Raw genomic sequence first — 18,715 nt, 5'->3', positions numbered from 1 at the left:
TCACATAAACAAGGTGGTAAAAAATTATATATTTAGGTGATAAAGAATCATTTCTCTTTAAGGATTAATGAAGACTAAATTGTCTGAATTGGAGCAGCTGTTTGGCAACCTAATTTTGAGATTAAAAGATTCCAAAAACTTGCAGAAACTGTCACCTGATCCTAAAACTGTGCACTGAAATCAGAGTAAGAGCAATTCACCGGTGGTCGTTTAACTGAACCAACTAACTCAACCAAAAACTAGCCGAGCCGAGCTGAGCCCCTGGTTTAGCTCTCTCGGCTCTCCCCCACCGCAGAGCTGAGAATTCACCAACCACGAGTTAAATCCCAACCCAACCATGGTTTAGCTCTCACCTCAGCCACGCCACAAAGTCTCTGCGCGTGCCCTACACCCCCCTTCCCTTCCACCCGGCTTTCTCTCCCTCTCTCTCTCTCTCTCTCTCTCTTGCTCGCTCCCATGGAGAGTTGGAGACGACTTTGAGTCTATGACCAAGTATTCGACGAACGCTTACTGATCATATCAACGGCTAAACTTAACAGAAGAAAAATCCACGGCTGTGACCGTACGTTCGAAACAGTGGCGTGCGGGAGAGATTTGAGAGTTTGGAGCTATGGAGGAAGAGAAAGGAGCTTTGGCGCAGAGCCTGATCGACATAGTGAATGAGATAGCTTCGATCTCGGACTACAGGTGGACGGTCAAGAGGCAGTACTGTAATTTGGCGAGGAGGTTGAAGTTGTTGACCCCAATGTTCGAGGAGATCAGGGACAGCAAAGAGGCGGTCCCGGAAGAGACCGTGAGAGCGCTGGTTTCGATGAAGGAGGCTCTGGATTCGGCTAAGGACTTGCTCAGATTCGGAAGCGACGGGAGCAAGATTTACCTGGTGCGTTTACGTCCATTCAGTGAGTCTTTTGTCCGTTGATTTGGATTTGTTTCTGTTTGGTTGCTGGGAATTTTTTTTTTTGAGGAAAGTGAGGGAAAATAGACTGTGATTGTGATTGCCGGAGCTGCCACTTTGGAAGCAGCCAAAGCTGCCAAACCAGTTCTGGCAATTACATAACATTTCTAAATCAATTTTTTGTATGTTGTGCTTTCAGTTTCCTTCGATTTTGGAAGAAAATGATAGATACTCAGTGTATGTGTTAGGATCAGTTGAATGGGAGTTTCCGAGTTTTTGTTCTTTAGGACTTCTCTCTCTCTCTTCCGAGCATTCTTTAGGACAGTTGGTCAAACGAAATCGAGGTTTCAAACTCTGGGTTCTTTTCAATTGCTACATTTTCTCAGCTACCCAATGGTGGATGAGTGATTGGTTTGAAAATTGAAGTTGCTTTGGTTATTTTTTCTGTGTGGGCTCTCGGCATTTTCTAATATATGTTTATCAGTATGTGCCGGTACAATTTCTCACTAAACTAAAATTAGAAATTGCGGTTTGTGTATTATGGTTGTCATAGTATGGATGCTTAGGGTAAAATTGAATATAAGTAGAGAAAGGAACTGACTAAATATGAATTTTTCTTTTTGAGATTCGGCTTAAAGGTCCTAAAAAGTTTTCTTTTTGCGTTTCAATCATTTTTTTTTTCCTGTATTTTTTTACAGACAATTTTTTTTTCAGCCACATTGTTATTGCTTAGATCCTTGAGGTTTTGGTTTCAGTCAAAGTCATCTATATGAATTAGCAGGAAGCCTGAAGTATAATTGGTATTGATTTATATGAGTATCCCATTCATGTATGGATTGTGGAATTTTATACATTCTTAAATGGGTGTTATTGACGCTATTTGTCTCCATTAGCTTTGTATGTCTTGATTGTACCAAGACATATTACCTGAGAATGACCTTGTCTCTTCTTGTGTTTTATTCTCTTGTATCTGAATTTATGTTCCTTTGGTCATGCTCTCTTGCACATTAAGTTGAATTTCCAATTATGTCTGGAAGTAGTGAGGAGATGATTGAAGGAAGCTTGTAACTTAAAGGAAAGATAAAATGTTAAAGTTTCCTCTTGCATCTGGTTGTGGAGGCACTACTTACGAAAAAAGAAAAAGAAAAAAAAAGAGATTGTGAAGACACTACTGATGTTACATTGTGTTGGTACATTAACTCAGTAAAGGAGGTGTAGGGAGGGGGGGGGGCCGGAGGGAGGGTCCGGGTATGGGGAGGGCCCTGGCCTAGTTTTGAGGGGTGCGGTTTCTGGAACCGCCTGCCTGTTCACAGGGTGCGGAAACCGGAGGATACCCTGGCCCAGTTTTGGGGGCTTGCGGTTTCTGGAACGCTTGCCCGTTCGCGGGGTGCGGAAACCGGCTGTATCCTCCTCCATGGGATCAGGGAGGGAGGGTCCGGGTATGGGGAGGGCCCTGGCCCAGTTTTGGGGGGTGCAGTTTCTGGAACCGCCTGCCTGTTCGTGGGATGTGAAAACCGGTTGTATCCTCCTCCAGGGGATGTGTATTTTTTTAGATCCCGTTTGTTTAACCTGTGGGCCTAATATAAAACACAGACAAATTAATTCTTGTTTTTACATCCACCTATCATTAGGTATCCACAAGTTAATTCATGAAATTTGTAGCTCACAAAACCATACATACAGATACACATATACATAAGGAAAAAGCGAAGCCTAAGAGACAATTTAAGGGGTTATGTATAGATGAAGGGAAGAACATGAGAAAGAGCAATAGCCCAAAATTGCTCATGAAGAGATCATTGACAGGGGAGTAAAGGACAGTGACAAAGGAGGCGATGGTGGTGAGGACGAGCTGGGCAGTGAGGATACCATTGACCTTGCGGATGAAGCACCGCCTTCTTCTCCCTCTCAATCTGCGTCTCTGTGGGAAAATGAAAGTTTTTATTTATTTATTTATTTTTTTAATTATTAGTATATATTATTATTATTATTATTGTTATTATTATTTTTGTCCTATTTGATTAGTGGGAAATGAGGGCCTGTTTGTTGTTGCCTTTTGCCTGGTTGGTGAATAAGTGACATCAAATTTGGTGTTCCGAGGTTATAACCATCCCGGTGACCACCCCTAATCGTTTGTGCAACAAAATCAGTTTTGTTTTGTATGTTACGGCCATTGATTTGGGGGTTTTGATGTCAAGGTCACGTACACAGTGATTCTGCTACTATTTTTTGCAAAATACTACTTCGATTTGGGCAGTAAAGAGTGCCAAATACATTGGCCGTGAGCCATGTATGAGCCCTATTTCTGGTTAGGGGACTCATCAATATAACAGGTATACTACCCTAAAATGGGAGGGGCTGGGGATTGTTTCTCTCTTTGTGTTCTTTAAGTTGACAGCTTTTTCCCCTTATAACTCTAATGAATAATTCCAGCCACTTTTAGTAGATAAGGGATGAAATGAACAAGCGTTCAGCAAGTTCTGAGAATGAAGTTTTGGTCCATTGTTTTAGGTTTTATGGACATGGTACAGTACCCAAAAAAAAAAAAAATTGATCCGTTGTAGACTTAGTTTCTAACTGTGACTAAACTGAAATCTTTCCACACCTGCCCCCTCATTTTTCCCTGCTAACTCCTATAAAGGGAAGCAAGAATGACAATATTCTTGATCTAAAATTGTTGAGCAATGATTCTAGGAGAGAAGAGTTTGGGGACTATTATTCTGTACTTTTTTAGCAAAGGAATATTCAGTCACTTAAAATTGTAGTTAGGTTATACACATGCATGTGTAATAGAGGTACCTTGGTTTAGTTATGATCGTATACGGGAAGCGTTCAGATTTAAGGTACTTTTTGTTGTTGCCTTATGCTTACTTTGCCTCTTGGTTACTTAGAAGCTCTATTGTATGTTCATTTTTTTATTCAAATTTTGAGCACATTCAAGCACACCTGTGTTCATTTTTTGAGCTAAAATATTAAAAGTTTGCTTTGAAGAACAATGGAAGTAATTCCAAAGTGATAATCAGATGATTCCTTGATTTGTAGTTGCTTCTATGACATCTCTGTCATGGTTATCATATTTTCTTTTCCTATTTTCTCTTTGAATTAACCCTAGCACACCGCGTGCAGGTCCTAGAGAGGGAGCAAATTATGAATAGATTTCATGAGGTGACAGCTCAACTGGAACAAGCTTTGAGCGGAATTTCCTATGAAAATCTTGACATATCAGATGAAGTTAAGGAACAGGTAGGTACAAATATATTTCTTGTTTCGTTTTCCTGGAATGTAATTACCGAGGACCTCCACAATAATAGTTCTTTCTTAATATTTCATATTATTGTGTTTGTGGTGTATTACCTTGAGATTAGATGCCCAATACTGACCTTAAGAGTCTGATTCAAAGATAACATGATGGACAAACGCACACAATGACATAAAAAGAGTTTTCATCAAAACTTTATTTAGCCCCGTTGGTATGTTGTTGAAAAAGTATCTGAGTGGGTCAAAAGAGAGCTTCTCAAGTCAATATGTTTAATGATGTTTTGATATTTTTATATGTTCTGTTTTAACTCTTTCTGTGTACAGGTTGAGCTTGTTCTTGCTCAGTTCAGAAGAGCCAAGGGAAGGGTTGATTCTCCCGATGTTGAGCTGTCTGAGGATCTTTTATCCCTTTACAACAAGACGAATGATGCATCCACAGATCCAGCTGTCCTAAGGAGATTGGCTGAAAAGTTACAATTAATGGGAATAGTTGACCTTACTCAAGAGTCACTAGCTTTGCATGAGATGGTTACTGCCAGTGGAGGAGATCCTGGAGAGAGCATTGAGAAGATGTCAATGCTACTGAAGAAAATCAAGGATTTTGTGCAAACAGAAAACCCTAACATGGATGCTCCTGCAAGAGAAAAAAGTCTTCCTCCAAGCTGCAGTGGACAGGCATCCACTGACAAAAATCATAAGGCCCCAGTTATACCCGATGATTTCCGCTGTCCAATATCCCTGGAGTTGATGAAGGATCCTGTCATTGTTTCAACAGGGCAGGTAAAACTCAATTGCACCATAGAGTTCTCTCCCTCTCTCTCTATCTCCCCTCCCCCCCACACCCACCACCCCCCCAAAAAAATAATAATAATAAAACTCCCTCCCCTCATTTCTTATTTGCATGACTAGAAAATGTTAGTAGAATGCACTGTGTTTTGGCCAGAGATGTTAGTATAATGAAATTGATTTCTTACATCCAATCCTGTACTTTGGTAATGATCATTTCTTTGTGCAGATTGACCAGTCGGCATAGAATAACTCCTTTCTCTTGGCTGCTCAAAAACAACCGTTAGTTTTGGAAGAGTGTGGAATTAAGTTGTGATAGAAATAAAATGTTCATAATCTTAATAATGAGGTTGACTTGACTTTTTGACTGAAAGATGTCAGAGAAAAACTATTTGTGCTTTTTTACTTCATACCCCTGAACATATGCCCCATAAAAGTGAAGACTAGAGATTTGCTTATATGCATCGTACTACCACAAATTTCTAACAGGTCTTACTTTCTCTGCTATAGACCTATGAACGTCTCTGCATTGAGAAGTGGCTGGAAGCAGGGCATGGAACATGTCCAAAGACACAACAGACCCTCTCTAGCACTGCCCTGACGCCGAACTATGTTTTACGTAGCCTCATAGCCCAGTGGTGTGAGACAAATGGCATTGAACCACCGAAACGACCCAGTAGTTCTAAACCCAGTAAAACATCTGCCTGTTCACCTGCTGAACGTACCATAATTGAAGTTCTCCTACGCAAGCTCGCATCCAACAGCCCCGAAGACCAGCGATCTGCTGCAGGTAATATCCGACTTCTTGCCAAGCGCAATGCAGATAACCGTGTGGCCATTGCTGAAGCTGGTGCAATCCCTCGCCTGGTTAGCCTTCTTTCAACGCCTGATTCCCGTACCCAAGAGCATGCTGTGACTGCGCTACTTAACCTCTCCATATGTGAGGATAATAAAGAAAGCATCATATCCTATGGGGCAGTTCCTGCTATAGTTCACGTGCTCAAGAAGGGGAGCATGGAAGCTCGGGAAAATGCAGCAGCTACCCTTTTCAGCCTTTCTGTTGTGGATGGAAATAAGATCACAATTGGTGCTTCTGGAGCCATCCCACCCCTTGTAACACTACTGAGTGAAGGAACCCAAAGGGGTAAGAAGGATGCTGCAACAGCACTGTTCAACTTGTGCATTTACCAAGGGAACAAGGGAAAGGCTATAAGGGCTGGTGTTGTTCCCACACTCATGCTGCTGCTAACAGAACCAGGAGGTGGAATGGTGGATGAGGCACTTGCCATTTTAGCGATACTGGCTAGCCATCCTGAAGGTAAAGCTTCCATTGGAGCTGCAGAGGCAGTGCCAGTATTGGTAGAGGTTATTGGGAATGGATCCCCGAGGAATAGAGAGAATGCAGCTGCTGTTTTGGTACACCTTTGTGCTGGAGACCAGCAACATCTTGCAGAGGCCAACGAGCTTGGAGTGATGGGTCTGTTGGTGGATTTGGCACAAAATGGCACAGATAGGGGCAAGCGAAAGGCTGTACAGTTGCTAGAGCGTATGCATAGGTTTCTTGAGCAACAGAAGCAGCAGGCTCAGGCACAAGCTGAGGCACTAGCTCAGACCGAGCAGTCGCAGCCACCCTCCACGACGAATGCCGATGATGGCTGAGGTTTTCATTTTCGCTTGTTGACTTGTTTTTCTTTTGGTTCTTTTAAGGTATTGAAAGAGGCGGAGGGAAAGGTGGAAGATCACCTACCCTATCTGTAAGTTATTCGTTTGTGTGGAATGAGGACCTTATTTTGAAGAGAATATTCAAAGAGCCTTCAATAGGGTAGGAAGATGAAATGGGCTGAGATGTATCTGATATATATATATATATATATGGGAAATGTACACCATTGTAACACGTAAAACTGTGATCATCCTCGGTTTTTAATGAAGAGATGTTTCCTGTATTCAAACCAGGTGGATACGTACAAGGAGAACAAGAGAAGTAATACAAATTCACAACCCTACCTTTATTGGCTTTTGAAATTTGATTGAGAGTTCTGCTTGTAGCAATACAATATGCTTGGTCGCAATCCAGGAAACCGAGTGAGCCTTTGAGTGCCCACTTTTTCAAAAAAACAAAGAAAAAGAAAGAAAGAGAAGAGAAAGAGCAGATTGCTTTTTATTTTATGCTAGGAAAAAAGGGTAAATATTTATGGAAACAGAGATGATTTACTAGGTGGGGTTTGAATTACAACGGCAACTGTGATGATTCCTTTCTCCTCTTAATCCCATCAATCCAAAAATTAGAAATATTCATCGCCTGTGAAAGTTTGTTGCCAGCTCACACACATGATCTAAACATGCATGGGGTTTGCTTTCTGGAAGAAAGGGAAGGGACCTGTGCCAGTCTCTGCCACTTCTGCTTCCAGGGCTTTCTTTCTCACATACGACCCCATCTTGTGGGCCTTTTGTCACCTGCTATATTTCTCAGTATACTGTACATTGGACCACGCCACCACGCTTTAACTTCGAATGATTAGATCGTTAGGGTTTGTTTGAATTTGCAATTTTAAAATGTACGATTTGAAAATATAATTTTTAAAAATGCTGTTAAGCGTTTGGAAAATCGCAGTTTGACCTTTAAAATTACAGGTTGTTTTTTAAAATTCTGCGTTTTTAAAAAATCATATCATTGCCTGCGATTTAAAAAAAGTAGTTTTCTGTATTTTTAAATCGTAATTTTTAAAAACGTAATCTCTAAATAATTTATTTTTTGTAATTTGATTTAAAACAATACTTTTTGTTTACGAAATCATAATCCTAAACGCATCCTTAGACGTGCTAACACCATGTCGGTATATGCCTTGATCATTATATGGGAATAATGGGATAGTATAATTTTTACGACAAATTTCTTATAAATTGACGTAATAGTCCGCACGACTTCTTAAAGATTTATAATCATTGTTCGGAATATTATAACTTTTACGACAAATTTCTTAAAAATTAACGTAATTGTCCATACAACTTCTTCAAAGATTTAATTATAACTATGGCGAAGGGGTGATGTGAGGAGAGAAAATTCATCCTGGGCTTTTTACATCAAACAAAGGATTGCGGAATAGATATGAATGAAAAGGACCTTATATCCTTATCCTTAATTGGCAATTTGGATATTGATTAGTTTATTTCTATGGGCTCGTGAATCAGCTTCTTTAGTCCGTTAATGAAAATATTAACAAGCAATTGTATATGATATTTCACAATTATAGTTAAATTTTATTCATTTTATTGATGGAATTATACTACTTATTCATTTTATAAATGCAATTCGTATACCTAAAACCGGCCACTTGTGCTTTGCGTAATTTTGATATTAAGACCTCATGTTTTCAATTTGTAAATTAAAAATCTGAGTTTATATATGAATACTTTAAATCTAAGACATTCGTCTATTTTTCTTCATTAGCCAACCCGAGTGGAGCGAACCAAGTTTCGGGTATTTGGCTTGCCTAGCAGGCGAACTTGAGCTCGAGCTTGCACAAGTAGTTCTCCTTGGCAAGTTGAGCCGAGCTCAAATTTTAGTATTTGTCACAAGCTTGTAAAAATTTTAAATGAGCTGAGTTTGGACATGCACTAAATTTTTACCCTAGAGTTCGCTCAATAAATGTCACTCGACCTTCTTCGCTTGAGCGAGATGCTACGAGTGAGAAACCCGAGAATTCGCTTAAGCGAAAATTGCAATTAGTCAAAAGACTGAAACTTCTTGTAATATATATATGAGTAATGATTCACTACCACCTAAATATACAACTTTTCACCACCTTGTCTATGTGGCAAGGTGGTCCCCTACTAACTTTAGAGTTTTTTTATTTTTAAAAAATAAAATAAAGTGGGGGACCACCTTGCCACATAGACAAGGTGATGAAAAGTTGTATATTTAGGTAGTAAAGAATCAATTGTCTCTCTCTATATATATATATCCCACCAATTGTTATATTTTTTCAGTTTCATCAATAAGAATACACTTAATAATTGACTGGTCAAGCTGATGTTATTTTCTTTTCTTAATCGAGCTGATGTTAAACTGGTCAACACTGATCAGCCCCCTATGAAGGTTGTGCACTTGTGGGTGAACACCAATTGTTATATTTTTTCAGTTTCATCAATAAGAATACACTTAATAATTGACTGGTCAAGCTGATGTTATTTTCTTTTCTTAATCAAGCTGATGTTGACTGGTCAACACTGATCAGCCCCCTATGAAGGTTGTGCACTTGTGGGTGAACAAGATGATGTGGTGTTTGTTGTTTTAATTTGATTAGTCGTTGTAGATCAGGTCCCCCGCATTGTGATAGAAAGAAAGGGCAAGAAGATGAAGAAGAAAAAGGAGAAAAAGATGATGACAATGACGATTGGAAGAAAGAAAGAAAGACACAAACTCGGGCCCTCTTTACGTGAAATCAAGGGCACAGGTTTGGCCAATATTACAGCAACCCTAAAAAGCACCGTTTAACAGTTTCATTATAGGAAAAAGAACCACTTCTGATCATCAACAGATGGAGAACATTTCGCGACTATCCATGTGGTCGTCGACACCGAACATATAACTTCGAAGCATGGATTTCCGAGCTCTCCTTTGATTGCTCTTCTTCGTACCACAGCAGCAGCGACTGCTCTTTATTTCTGTCCTTTCCTTTTTCTTTACCCGTTTACCCTTTACATCTCCATTTTTCGGAATTACCTGCAGCAACTGTTTTCACAGCCATGACCGACGACTATGATGAAGAGAGAGAGAGAGAGAGAGAGAGAGTACGTGTGCTTTTTCTTGTGTGGTTTTGATTGCTTTATTCGTTCTTCTCGGGCAGCTTTGGTCCTTGCAAAAGCAAATCCATGCATTGATTCTTTTTCTTTTTATAAGACGCGCAAAAGTACCCAACCCCAGTTGGATTTGAATACTCATGCTTGCAATTATTAGTGCGGAGAAATTGCTCTGATTTTTTCATCGAATTTGAAGTGAATAGGAGGTAATTAAGGAGACAAGGAAGAAGCTTTCTAAAGTCGTCGTCTCATAATTATTTTGACAATAGAGTTTTGAATAACTCTAATATTCAGCGATATGAGATATCTTTGGAACTATTTTATGATCTACATGCAATAAAATATAGTTTAAACGAACAAATAAGAATGAACTAACTAATTAAACTAATTAATGTAGTACTAAACAACACTTTAAAAAAAGAACACTTTACTTATCACAAAGCCTTTTGTCATGGAGTTACGAACTAACATTATTCGTCTTCTAAAGAAATTCTAGAACACTTGGCCGGGTTTAGTTGAAAATGGAAGTTCATGGTTTTGAGTGAGGTCGTTTTTGGCGTTTTCTTAAGACCGTTGCCTTTCGCTTCATCATCATTCATTTCGCACCCAACAAATAAGTACGTCCCCATCTTATGATTCTTATCTTATTATTGCAAAATCTTCTTTTTTGTTCGGATATTATTACAATATCATTAAGACTGTTATAGTAGTGTGTGTGACGATCGATGTGCTTCTCTATTCTCTCTGCTGGCATGGACGTGCCTGAATGTCTCAGTAAATTAACCGTTTTCTTGGGAAAGATGAAAACTGAGAAGAAGGGTACGACCTAATCATATTTAAGAAAAAAAAAAAAAAAAAAAAAACACAAAAACTGAAAGAAACATCCTCTCAGATGAACCTCGTAAAAGCTTGAGACAAGAAGATTTCTTAAAAAAAAATTATTTTTCCATAACTAGGGGATGAGGAAATGACAATCTCCTTCAGAAGCGTAACCGAAACATCACCTTTTAGTCATAAATACGCTAGAGTCCTAGAGAGACACCCGTACTTCTGGTAAGAACTTGGTGGATCGAGTGCACCTTTTGGCGGAAGCTGGATCAAGTTCACAGACAAAACCAGAGAGAGATAAAGCTGGATCAAGTCTACATTTTGCTCTTATTTGTTTTTTATTTTTTATTTTTTATTGTTTTTAACTGTGACCAGGTGAAGAGAAAAGAGAGTGAGAGAGAGACCTGCAGGTTGAAGAAGCTCTACTACAACTTCAACGCCATCCTCTAGTGAAGAAGATGACGCAATAAGATCACATCGATCTATCTAGCTAGCATAATGCAGATAAAACTACGTGGACTTTTCCCAGTTAGCATTTCATATGGAAGTGTATATCTAAACACAATAAATATTGCCCAATTTCAGCAGTACTAATTCAAGCGTGTACTACATACGTAGGCAATATTAAGCAAGCAAGCAAGCTTCATGTAGTTGGATCAATCGACTGTCGTAAATAGTTCAAGTTATTTCTTGCGAAAAATGCTGGCTATATCTACATTTTCCCAGTTAGCATTTCATATGCATTTGTCTCACTGATCTGACACATGAAATTGGTGCAACTGTAAAGAAGCAGCTAGCTAGAGTTGGAAAATAAGTTGCCATGAAGTTTTTCTACATAAATAAGGTTCATGTCTTACATATAACAAACTCCATCACCTCACACACACACAATACTTCTAGAAACAAGACCATACAGCACAGAAAACATAAAATATAAAAATAAAAATACATAAAACTATAATTAACAACAGTACATGGATACGAATTCTACCATTTTTTTGGTTCTTCCCCATGAGAGTTTCCTCAATTCAGCTTTCGCAGTTTCAGTGGAGCTTGCTATTCAAAGTTATTCATTATCACATCCAACCCTCTTCATCATAAATCCCGGATTAAAAACTTTAGCTAATGGTGAGCTGACGATGCAAGAAATATCAGAATTACAACAGATGGGTGGATGAAGAAGAGTGGAGACCTGATAAATCTGTCCATGCATGTCCTCCCCAGTTGAGACCTGACAAATTTTGCCCTGGTCTTTGATCTTCCATTTTCATCCCTGGAGGCAGCTGAGAAACCCTAGAATTTGAAGTCATAGTCCTAAGCTCATGAGTATCTCCAACTAAAGGAGATGGTACTTCGACTCCTTCACTTTGAATTGAGTATAAAGCTGGGGATGAGTCAAATCCACCCATGAAAGGGAATTGCTGAAAACGCCACGGATCCACTCCTCCACCTGAACCACTTCCAATCTGATACCCGGCCAGATCAGTCTGTGCCGGGATGTCCGATGCAGGGTGGTTTTCAACCAGACCAGTCTTCATAAAAAGGTCATACCTTGAGTTTCTAACATCGGATGTAGGCAAGTTTCTGGCATCAATGTCACTGAAGTTTAAGCCAATATTTCCAACACCATACCTGCTAAAATTCTGTAAAGAGGCTATGAAGGGTAATTGAGGAGGTTGCTGAGGCAAAAGACCAATATTTATCTCTGAGGTACAGGCAGAGGGAATTGCACTGCTAGAGTTGGGACCCATTTGTCTCTCAGTTGACGCAGCCGGAGATTTATTCCTGCTGCTTTTGCTCTTCTTGTTTTTACGGCAACCGCCTCCCACCGGAACATTCCTAAGGGCACCCCCTCTAGTCCAGTAACGCCGACATGTCTTGCAGAAGTGACGGGGCTGACCAAGGTTGTAATTATTGAAGTAGCAAAACTTTGTATTGGTGGAATCACACCGGGGACACTTCAGAGCTGTCTCTGGCTGGGGTATTTTGGCTAACCTGGCTCGATCAGCCATTGAACCAGGCCGGATTGAGCCGGCACCACCGCCAGCATGATGGGGTGGTGGGAGCAGTGGGTTTTGATTGTCATCACTTCCTTGTTGATGATTTGGTTGCTGCAAAATAATAAACCCGTGTAATTGTTAACCATAAAGAAACAAATATTTGGTATATTCAAGAAGAGATCAGTAGAGAATAGGAATAATTATCTTTTTAATTTGCTTTTCTCGGGTTCAAAAGATGTGGATGAAATTTGAAGAAAACCTTACCTGCTGCCAATTGTGAGCATCTAAAAAGACTGGAACAGATGAGAAAACCATGGTTTTTGATCTATTTTTTTTTTTCTTTTATAAAGTTTGATGGGTCTTTTGGAAATATGGTGGAGAATCGCACCAAGGGAATACCAGAGCCAAGAAAGAAAGCAAAAAGAGATTAAAGAGGAGGGGAGGAGGAAAGCTAAGAGAGGCTTTTGTTTACTTTGCTCTTATTCTCTCATTCTCATCTCTTTTTGTTTTATTATATTTTTAGGGTTTGAGTGGACGAAGTTTCTTCGCCAATAAGCTTCTTTTGATGCTGTGACTGTGGTTTAGTGCTACAAAAAGAGAGTGGCTCCCCATGCATGTAAGAAAGAGATGATGACACTGGAAAGCAATTTATCACTGTCTATTTGATTAATTAATTGATCAAATATATAATTATCACTATATATATATATATATATATATATATATATATGCAAGGATCGAACTAAAAATTCAATTTTAAAGGGTTGGCCTGTATAAAAAAAACGGCTAGAATAAGAAAAAGTATAAAGTAAATAATTTTTTTCTAACAAATTTAAAGATTAAAATAATTTTTTAATACTTGTTTTAGCGGTGGGGACTTGTGGGGGCCAGCCCCCCTAGTTCTGTCCCTGATATAGTGGGATCACGTAGTAAAAAACCTAATTAGAGACCAGGACCGATGAAAATAAGGAACATGCCTTTGCAACAACATCAAACTTTATTTATGTAATTAAAGCTTACATAGAACATTAGCATTGGCTGATCAACCAGATTTAGGAACTTTATATATATATATATATATGGACTTCTACTAGGTTAAGTATTCGTGCAAGATGATTAATTTCATGAATATTATGGGGAATAGTACGATGAAAAAAATAGTTTCAACGTATTAATTAAAATGGAGAAAAAGAATGCTAAATAGGTTCTTTATGCTGTTAGAAAAGTAGACATAACATGTTAATGTGTCACATCAATATTAATTATATCGGGACACGTGTCATAATAAAAAATAATATTATTATTATTATTTATTTATTTTTATATAAAATATAAGATAAACTTCACTTAAACCTCTAAATTTTCATGACATTTGCAATTATCCTCTCAAATTTTAAAAACTCTAAATTTATTGTATTGAACTTTCAATCTTTTGAAATGTCACTCCTCTATTAGGTTTGAGGATAAATCAGATAACAAAATGGGTGAAATAATTATTATACCTTTGAAAATTTTATAAAATTTCAAATTTATCCTTATTTACAAATAAAAAATTAAAAAATTATCATTTTTTTTTAATGAAAAAAGAAAAATTAGACCCATGACAGTGGGTCACATGCATGGTGGGTCTGCTAACCCCCCAGAATTTTGTTTAAAAATGATAAGGGATATTTGGGTAATTTTGACTCCCCTTGTTAGGATTTAACAGAAAATCCTAAAGAAATTGTGACATTACAAAAAATTGAAAGTTCGATATATTAAATTGAGAATTTTTAAACTTTGAGGCGGGGAGAGTAATTGCAAATGCCATGGAAGTTTAGGAGGTTAAGTAAAATTTTCCCTAAAATTTATGTATAAAAAACATGAAAAAAAAAAAATGGAAGGGTTGGTTGAGCCACCTCCTTTGGCCAAATGGGCAGGGGGCAAACCACCCCCAAAAAGCCTTAGATTTTATTTTATTTTATTTTATTGACAATTATTGATTTAAGGATTGGTTGGAATTGTCACATTAGTATTGTGAGATAGTTATGAAATAAAAATATGGTTAATATTATTATTAATTTTTTTTCACCATTTCATTTTAAGCTAAAGTTTAAAAATCATGCAGTGTGGCAGATATTGTACGTACACTACTAAAGGGGAAAAAGAAGAAAAGCAAGTTGAATAAAAAATTCGAATGGTTTAAATTTTTTCTTAATTAGTATCACAATTTTCTTCGTGAGAAAGACAATAAAAAGATAAGCATTTTACAAGACAATTTATTACATATTAGACTACGTTCGAATTCATGAATGAAACGATCGATGGGAGACACTCTCATTCAAATAAGCCTGCAGGTTGGACTTTGGAAGGGCTTACCGAGTGCCTTGTACGTTCTAAGGTCAGTCAATTTTTGTTCGACCAAGGTAACTTTTCGAGAAGCTCAGTCCAAAGGTTGGTCAATTCCCGTCTGACCGACGCGTCTGTTGCATCACACAAAAATTCGAGATGTTCGATCGGTCAATCGAGGGTTTAATTGCAAGGTTTCATTTGAGCTAGACTTTAACTCGTTCGAACACGATTCGGCAGTGTCGCTTTATTTCATTTTTCTAGTAGTGTTGGACAACTCACTTAAGAGACTAGGGCGTTGGCTGTAGTTTTATGTGTGTTTATCATCAGTTTTCAGTCAGAAACACGTACTCAAGGTTGAGTTTTCTCTTATTTTACCTCAATTAATTAATTTTGTTTTTAGATTTGAGAAGAGATGTGAGTTTTGTGGTTGTTAATATATACTTCAGTTGTAATATATTAACATGAGAGTTGAGTAGTAACTCTATCACATATATGTAAATTAACTGGCAAAGCCCTTATAATATGGGGCACGTATAAATTTATAATATCATATATTGCATTATATTTCTAAGTGACTGATGCACCATCTCCTTCGATAGTCATTTAATTTGCATGTTGAATAATGTAATTGTCTTGTAATTAGGCACCTATGCGTCATGGCATTTTCAATATCACTCACTACAAAAAAACTTTGTTTTTAGCCATGTGGCTACGGTATCTGATACTGTAGCCACATTGCGATTTCGTCACGTGGATAATATACCACGTAGCTAAATGATTTGTGTCAGCCACGTGGCTAAAATTTTTTAGGAATTGAATTTTTTTTCAAAATTTTTTAGGTTTGAAATTTTAGCCACGTGGCCAATTATTAACCACGTGGCTAATTTATTAAAATTATTTTAACTTTTATATATATATATATATATATATATATATATATATATATATATATACATTTATATTTATATTTAAAATTTTAGCCATGTGGTTTATTGACCACGTTGCCAATTGGCCACGTGGCACATAAGCCACATGGCTAATTTATAAAAATTATTTTAATTTATTTTAAGATTTAGAATTTTAGCTACTTATTTATTGGCCACGTGGCTAATTGTCATTAATTGCGAAAACTTCCCTCCAACCCATTTTTAATTTCCCCCCTCTTTATCTCTCTCTTTCTTACTTTTTTTCAATTTTCCCCTACCCCCTTTTTTAACTATTCTTTTCTTTTTCTTATATTTTCTTGTTTCTTTCCTTTTTTCCCACGCTCGCCGTTCCTTCTTTTTTTTTTTTTTTTTTTCACACACAGAGGGAGATTGAAGAGGGAGACTGAGAGAACTAGAGCGATTCTGAGATAGATTCGTGGTCAACAATGGAGCTGGAGTCCGGAGGGTCACGGCCGGAGAGGTAGAGATCGAGATCGACCAACTCTCAAAGATGGAGGAGATCCGGTCGACTCACGCTCGCCGACTGCGGATCTTTGTCTACCACAAGTACTCTCTCTCTCTTGTGCTGATCTCTCTCTCTTATCCTTTGATGCTTCGATGATGCAGGGATCGGAGGACCGGCCGAATTTTGAATCTGATTTTGGGTTTTTCTTGTTTTGGTTTGATGATTTTTGGCGAGTAGTTGAGTGGGCGAGTTTTAGTTGTTTAGGTTTGATGGCCGGCGAATTGGTTTTTTTTTTTTTTGGTTTGATTTCCAGCGACTAGATTGTTGTTGTTTTGGTTTATTGAATCTAATGTGCGTGATAATTAGGTTTTTCCTATTTTGGGTTTTTGTATTTTTGGTTTGATGGGTTCGAATCCGATGACTGGGTGATTGCTGGTCCCCTTTTTCTTTTTTTTTTTTTTATAAAAAAAAAAGAATAAAAAACTCTAGTCACGTGGCTTTAATTACACGTCGCTATAATTGCCCATATTTTTATAAAATAAAATTGCATTTAGCTACTTGGGGTGGCACGTACATGGCTAAATAGCCACATATATAAAAGGACACGTCTCTAAATGTACATTTAGCAACAACTGGATTCATTACGCGTAACCAATGTAGCTAACTGCATGTGGCTAACAGTTAGCCATATATATGCATGACCCTCATACACGTGGTTAACTGCAAGTGACTAAAAACAAAGTTTTTTGTATTGACTTATATATATATTGAGTTATGACATGGTAATTATCTATCTATATATATATAAGCACGAATAACAATGAATTAAGCATATACTTGATAAAAAGATCTTATATTATTTTTCCAAGTATTAATATATCCAAAATAATGAGTCCCGCCTATATATATATATGACGGAAAATCTCTCAAGGTAGGCCTACACCAACCTCTTGGAATTATCCCACCAATATATATCATTCATGCATGGTTGTTTAATTCATTAATTAATTTTACCCTAACAAAAATTCTTATATTTCACGAGTTAGACTGACCCACTTAAACTAAAGCTTTAATTTCTGTGCCACCTTCTTTCTATTTTCACATGACTTGCTTCGATCCCTAATATATATTGGATACAAAAAGGAAAGCCATATTATTATTTTTTTTTATTCTTATTTAATAATTTTATTATAATATAAGTTTGAACGAACTTTTTATTAGGCAAACCTTTCTTCTTTAATTTGTTTTCTTTTCCTTTTCGATATCCAAGCTATGTGTAAAATTAATAATGCCCAAATACATAAAAGCATAACACTTGTTGAAATTCCATAGGTTCTTTCGAAGAAGCCTGATTGAAAAGAAAAATGGATATTTCAATGCATGCATGCATATGGACAAAAAAGCTGTTGCATGTGTAAATGCCATAAGTTTATCTATTTATCTATCCCTCTCAACTATTCAACTCGCAAAATCTTCTCGTTGCCTTCAACTTTAACATTAAATCAAGCTTTAATTTAACATTGAGGATATATATCAACTTGTAATCTGTCTTTCGATATCTCTTTTTTCTTTTTGCCCTCTTTTCTTGCGTAATCTTTTTCTCCTGATGAACCCTCTTTTTAAAGATTGAGACCTCCAAATTGAGTAGGTAGAGATAACCATGAATTCCTTCGTAGGTGGGTGTGCCACGAGGGCTGCATGGACGTAATTAAGGAACTGAAAGGAATAAAAGCAGAGGCCAGGAGTCGTTTCTTCGTCAATAAGGAATCTTCAATCTTGTTCCTGTACAAATCTCACCCAAAATTGCATAGTTGTTTAATAATCATGCTCGTCAAAAGGGGAGTAAAAAAGTTATGATATTAATTATAAATGATTAAATTCTTCATTTTTTAATTGGCTTAAACTTTTGAGATTACTTAATTAAGTTTAAACCCTCACTCCATTTTAGTTAAACTATTATACATGTTAAACTTCACTTAGAAGTATATATGAAGTAGATCGAGTATTAAAATATTAATCATTAATTATTAAATTTCATAATTTTCTACCCGATTAAACTTGCAGTTTATCAAAAAGGCTACTCACAAAGAAAGAATTGATTGGCCCCGAAGAAAAGAGAATTGCTTTAGGCAAACAGTAGTTGTTGTACGCTATCGGCCGCATGCAGTTTTCCTTCCTTGTTTAGATCAATCACTAGTTTTGCTGCTTTTGCAGTACGTACTATACACACACGTGCAAATATATATATATATATATGCTCGAGTTTATATGTTCCTCTTATTATATATATATATATGCAAGTCTTCTTCGATCATCTTCTCTCCTTTCTTTTTTTTTTTTTTAAATGTTTATAGATTATTATTACGCATGTTTACACAATAAGAAGTTGTCTGATCTCATTCTTTAAAAATTCCAATCCGTG

At 37.2% G+C, this 18,715-nt stretch overlaps 2 protein-coding genes across 3 annotated transcripts; one reads left to right on the top strand and one right to left on the bottom strand.

The window, feature by feature from the left end:
• The first annotated feature begins 370 nt into the window (after nt 1-370).
• On the top strand, nt 371-6,909 carry LOC133877285 (U-box domain-containing protein 13-like). 2 transcript variants are annotated; one of them, XM_062315527.1, is made up of 4 exons: nt 371-880; nt 4,022-4,138; nt 4,478-4,933; nt 5,450-6,909. In XM_062315527.1, exons 1-4 carry the CDS (start codon nt 611-613, stop codon nt 6,596-6,598), a joined length of 1,992 nt encoding a protein of 663 aa, XP_062171511.1. In that variant the 5' UTR covers nt 371-610; the 3' UTR covers nt 6,599-6,909. The 2 variants fall into 2 exon arrangements, with proteins under 2 accessions (XP_062171511.1, XP_062171512.1); XM_062315528.1 differs by having other exon boundaries at nt 770-899.
• Nucleotides 6,910-11,368: 4,459 nt separating this feature from the next.
• LOC133877708 (dof zinc finger protein DOF3.6-like) lies at nt 11,369-13,023 on the bottom strand. Its single transcript, XM_062316089.1, has 2 exons — nt 12,835-13,023; nt 11,369-12,681 (listed from the first exon to the last, which is right to left on the bottom strand). Exons 1-2 carry the CDS (start codon nt 12,883-12,885, stop codon nt 11,728-11,730), a joined length of 1,005 nt encoding a protein of 334 aa, XP_062172073.1. The 5' UTR covers nt 12,886-13,023; the 3' UTR covers nt 11,369-11,727.
• Between the last annotated feature and the right edge of the window lie 5,692 nt (nt 13,024-18,715).

The sequence above is a fragment of the Alnus glutinosa genome, chromosome 9 (assembly GCF_958979055.1).
Source record: "Alnus glutinosa chromosome 9, dhAlnGlut1.1, whole genome shotgun sequence".
NCBI classification, from domain to species: domain Eukaryota; kingdom Viridiplantae; phylum Streptophyta; class Magnoliopsida; order Fagales; family Betulaceae; genus Alnus; species Alnus glutinosa.
This window is presented reverse-complemented; position numbering and strand designations above follow the sequence as displayed.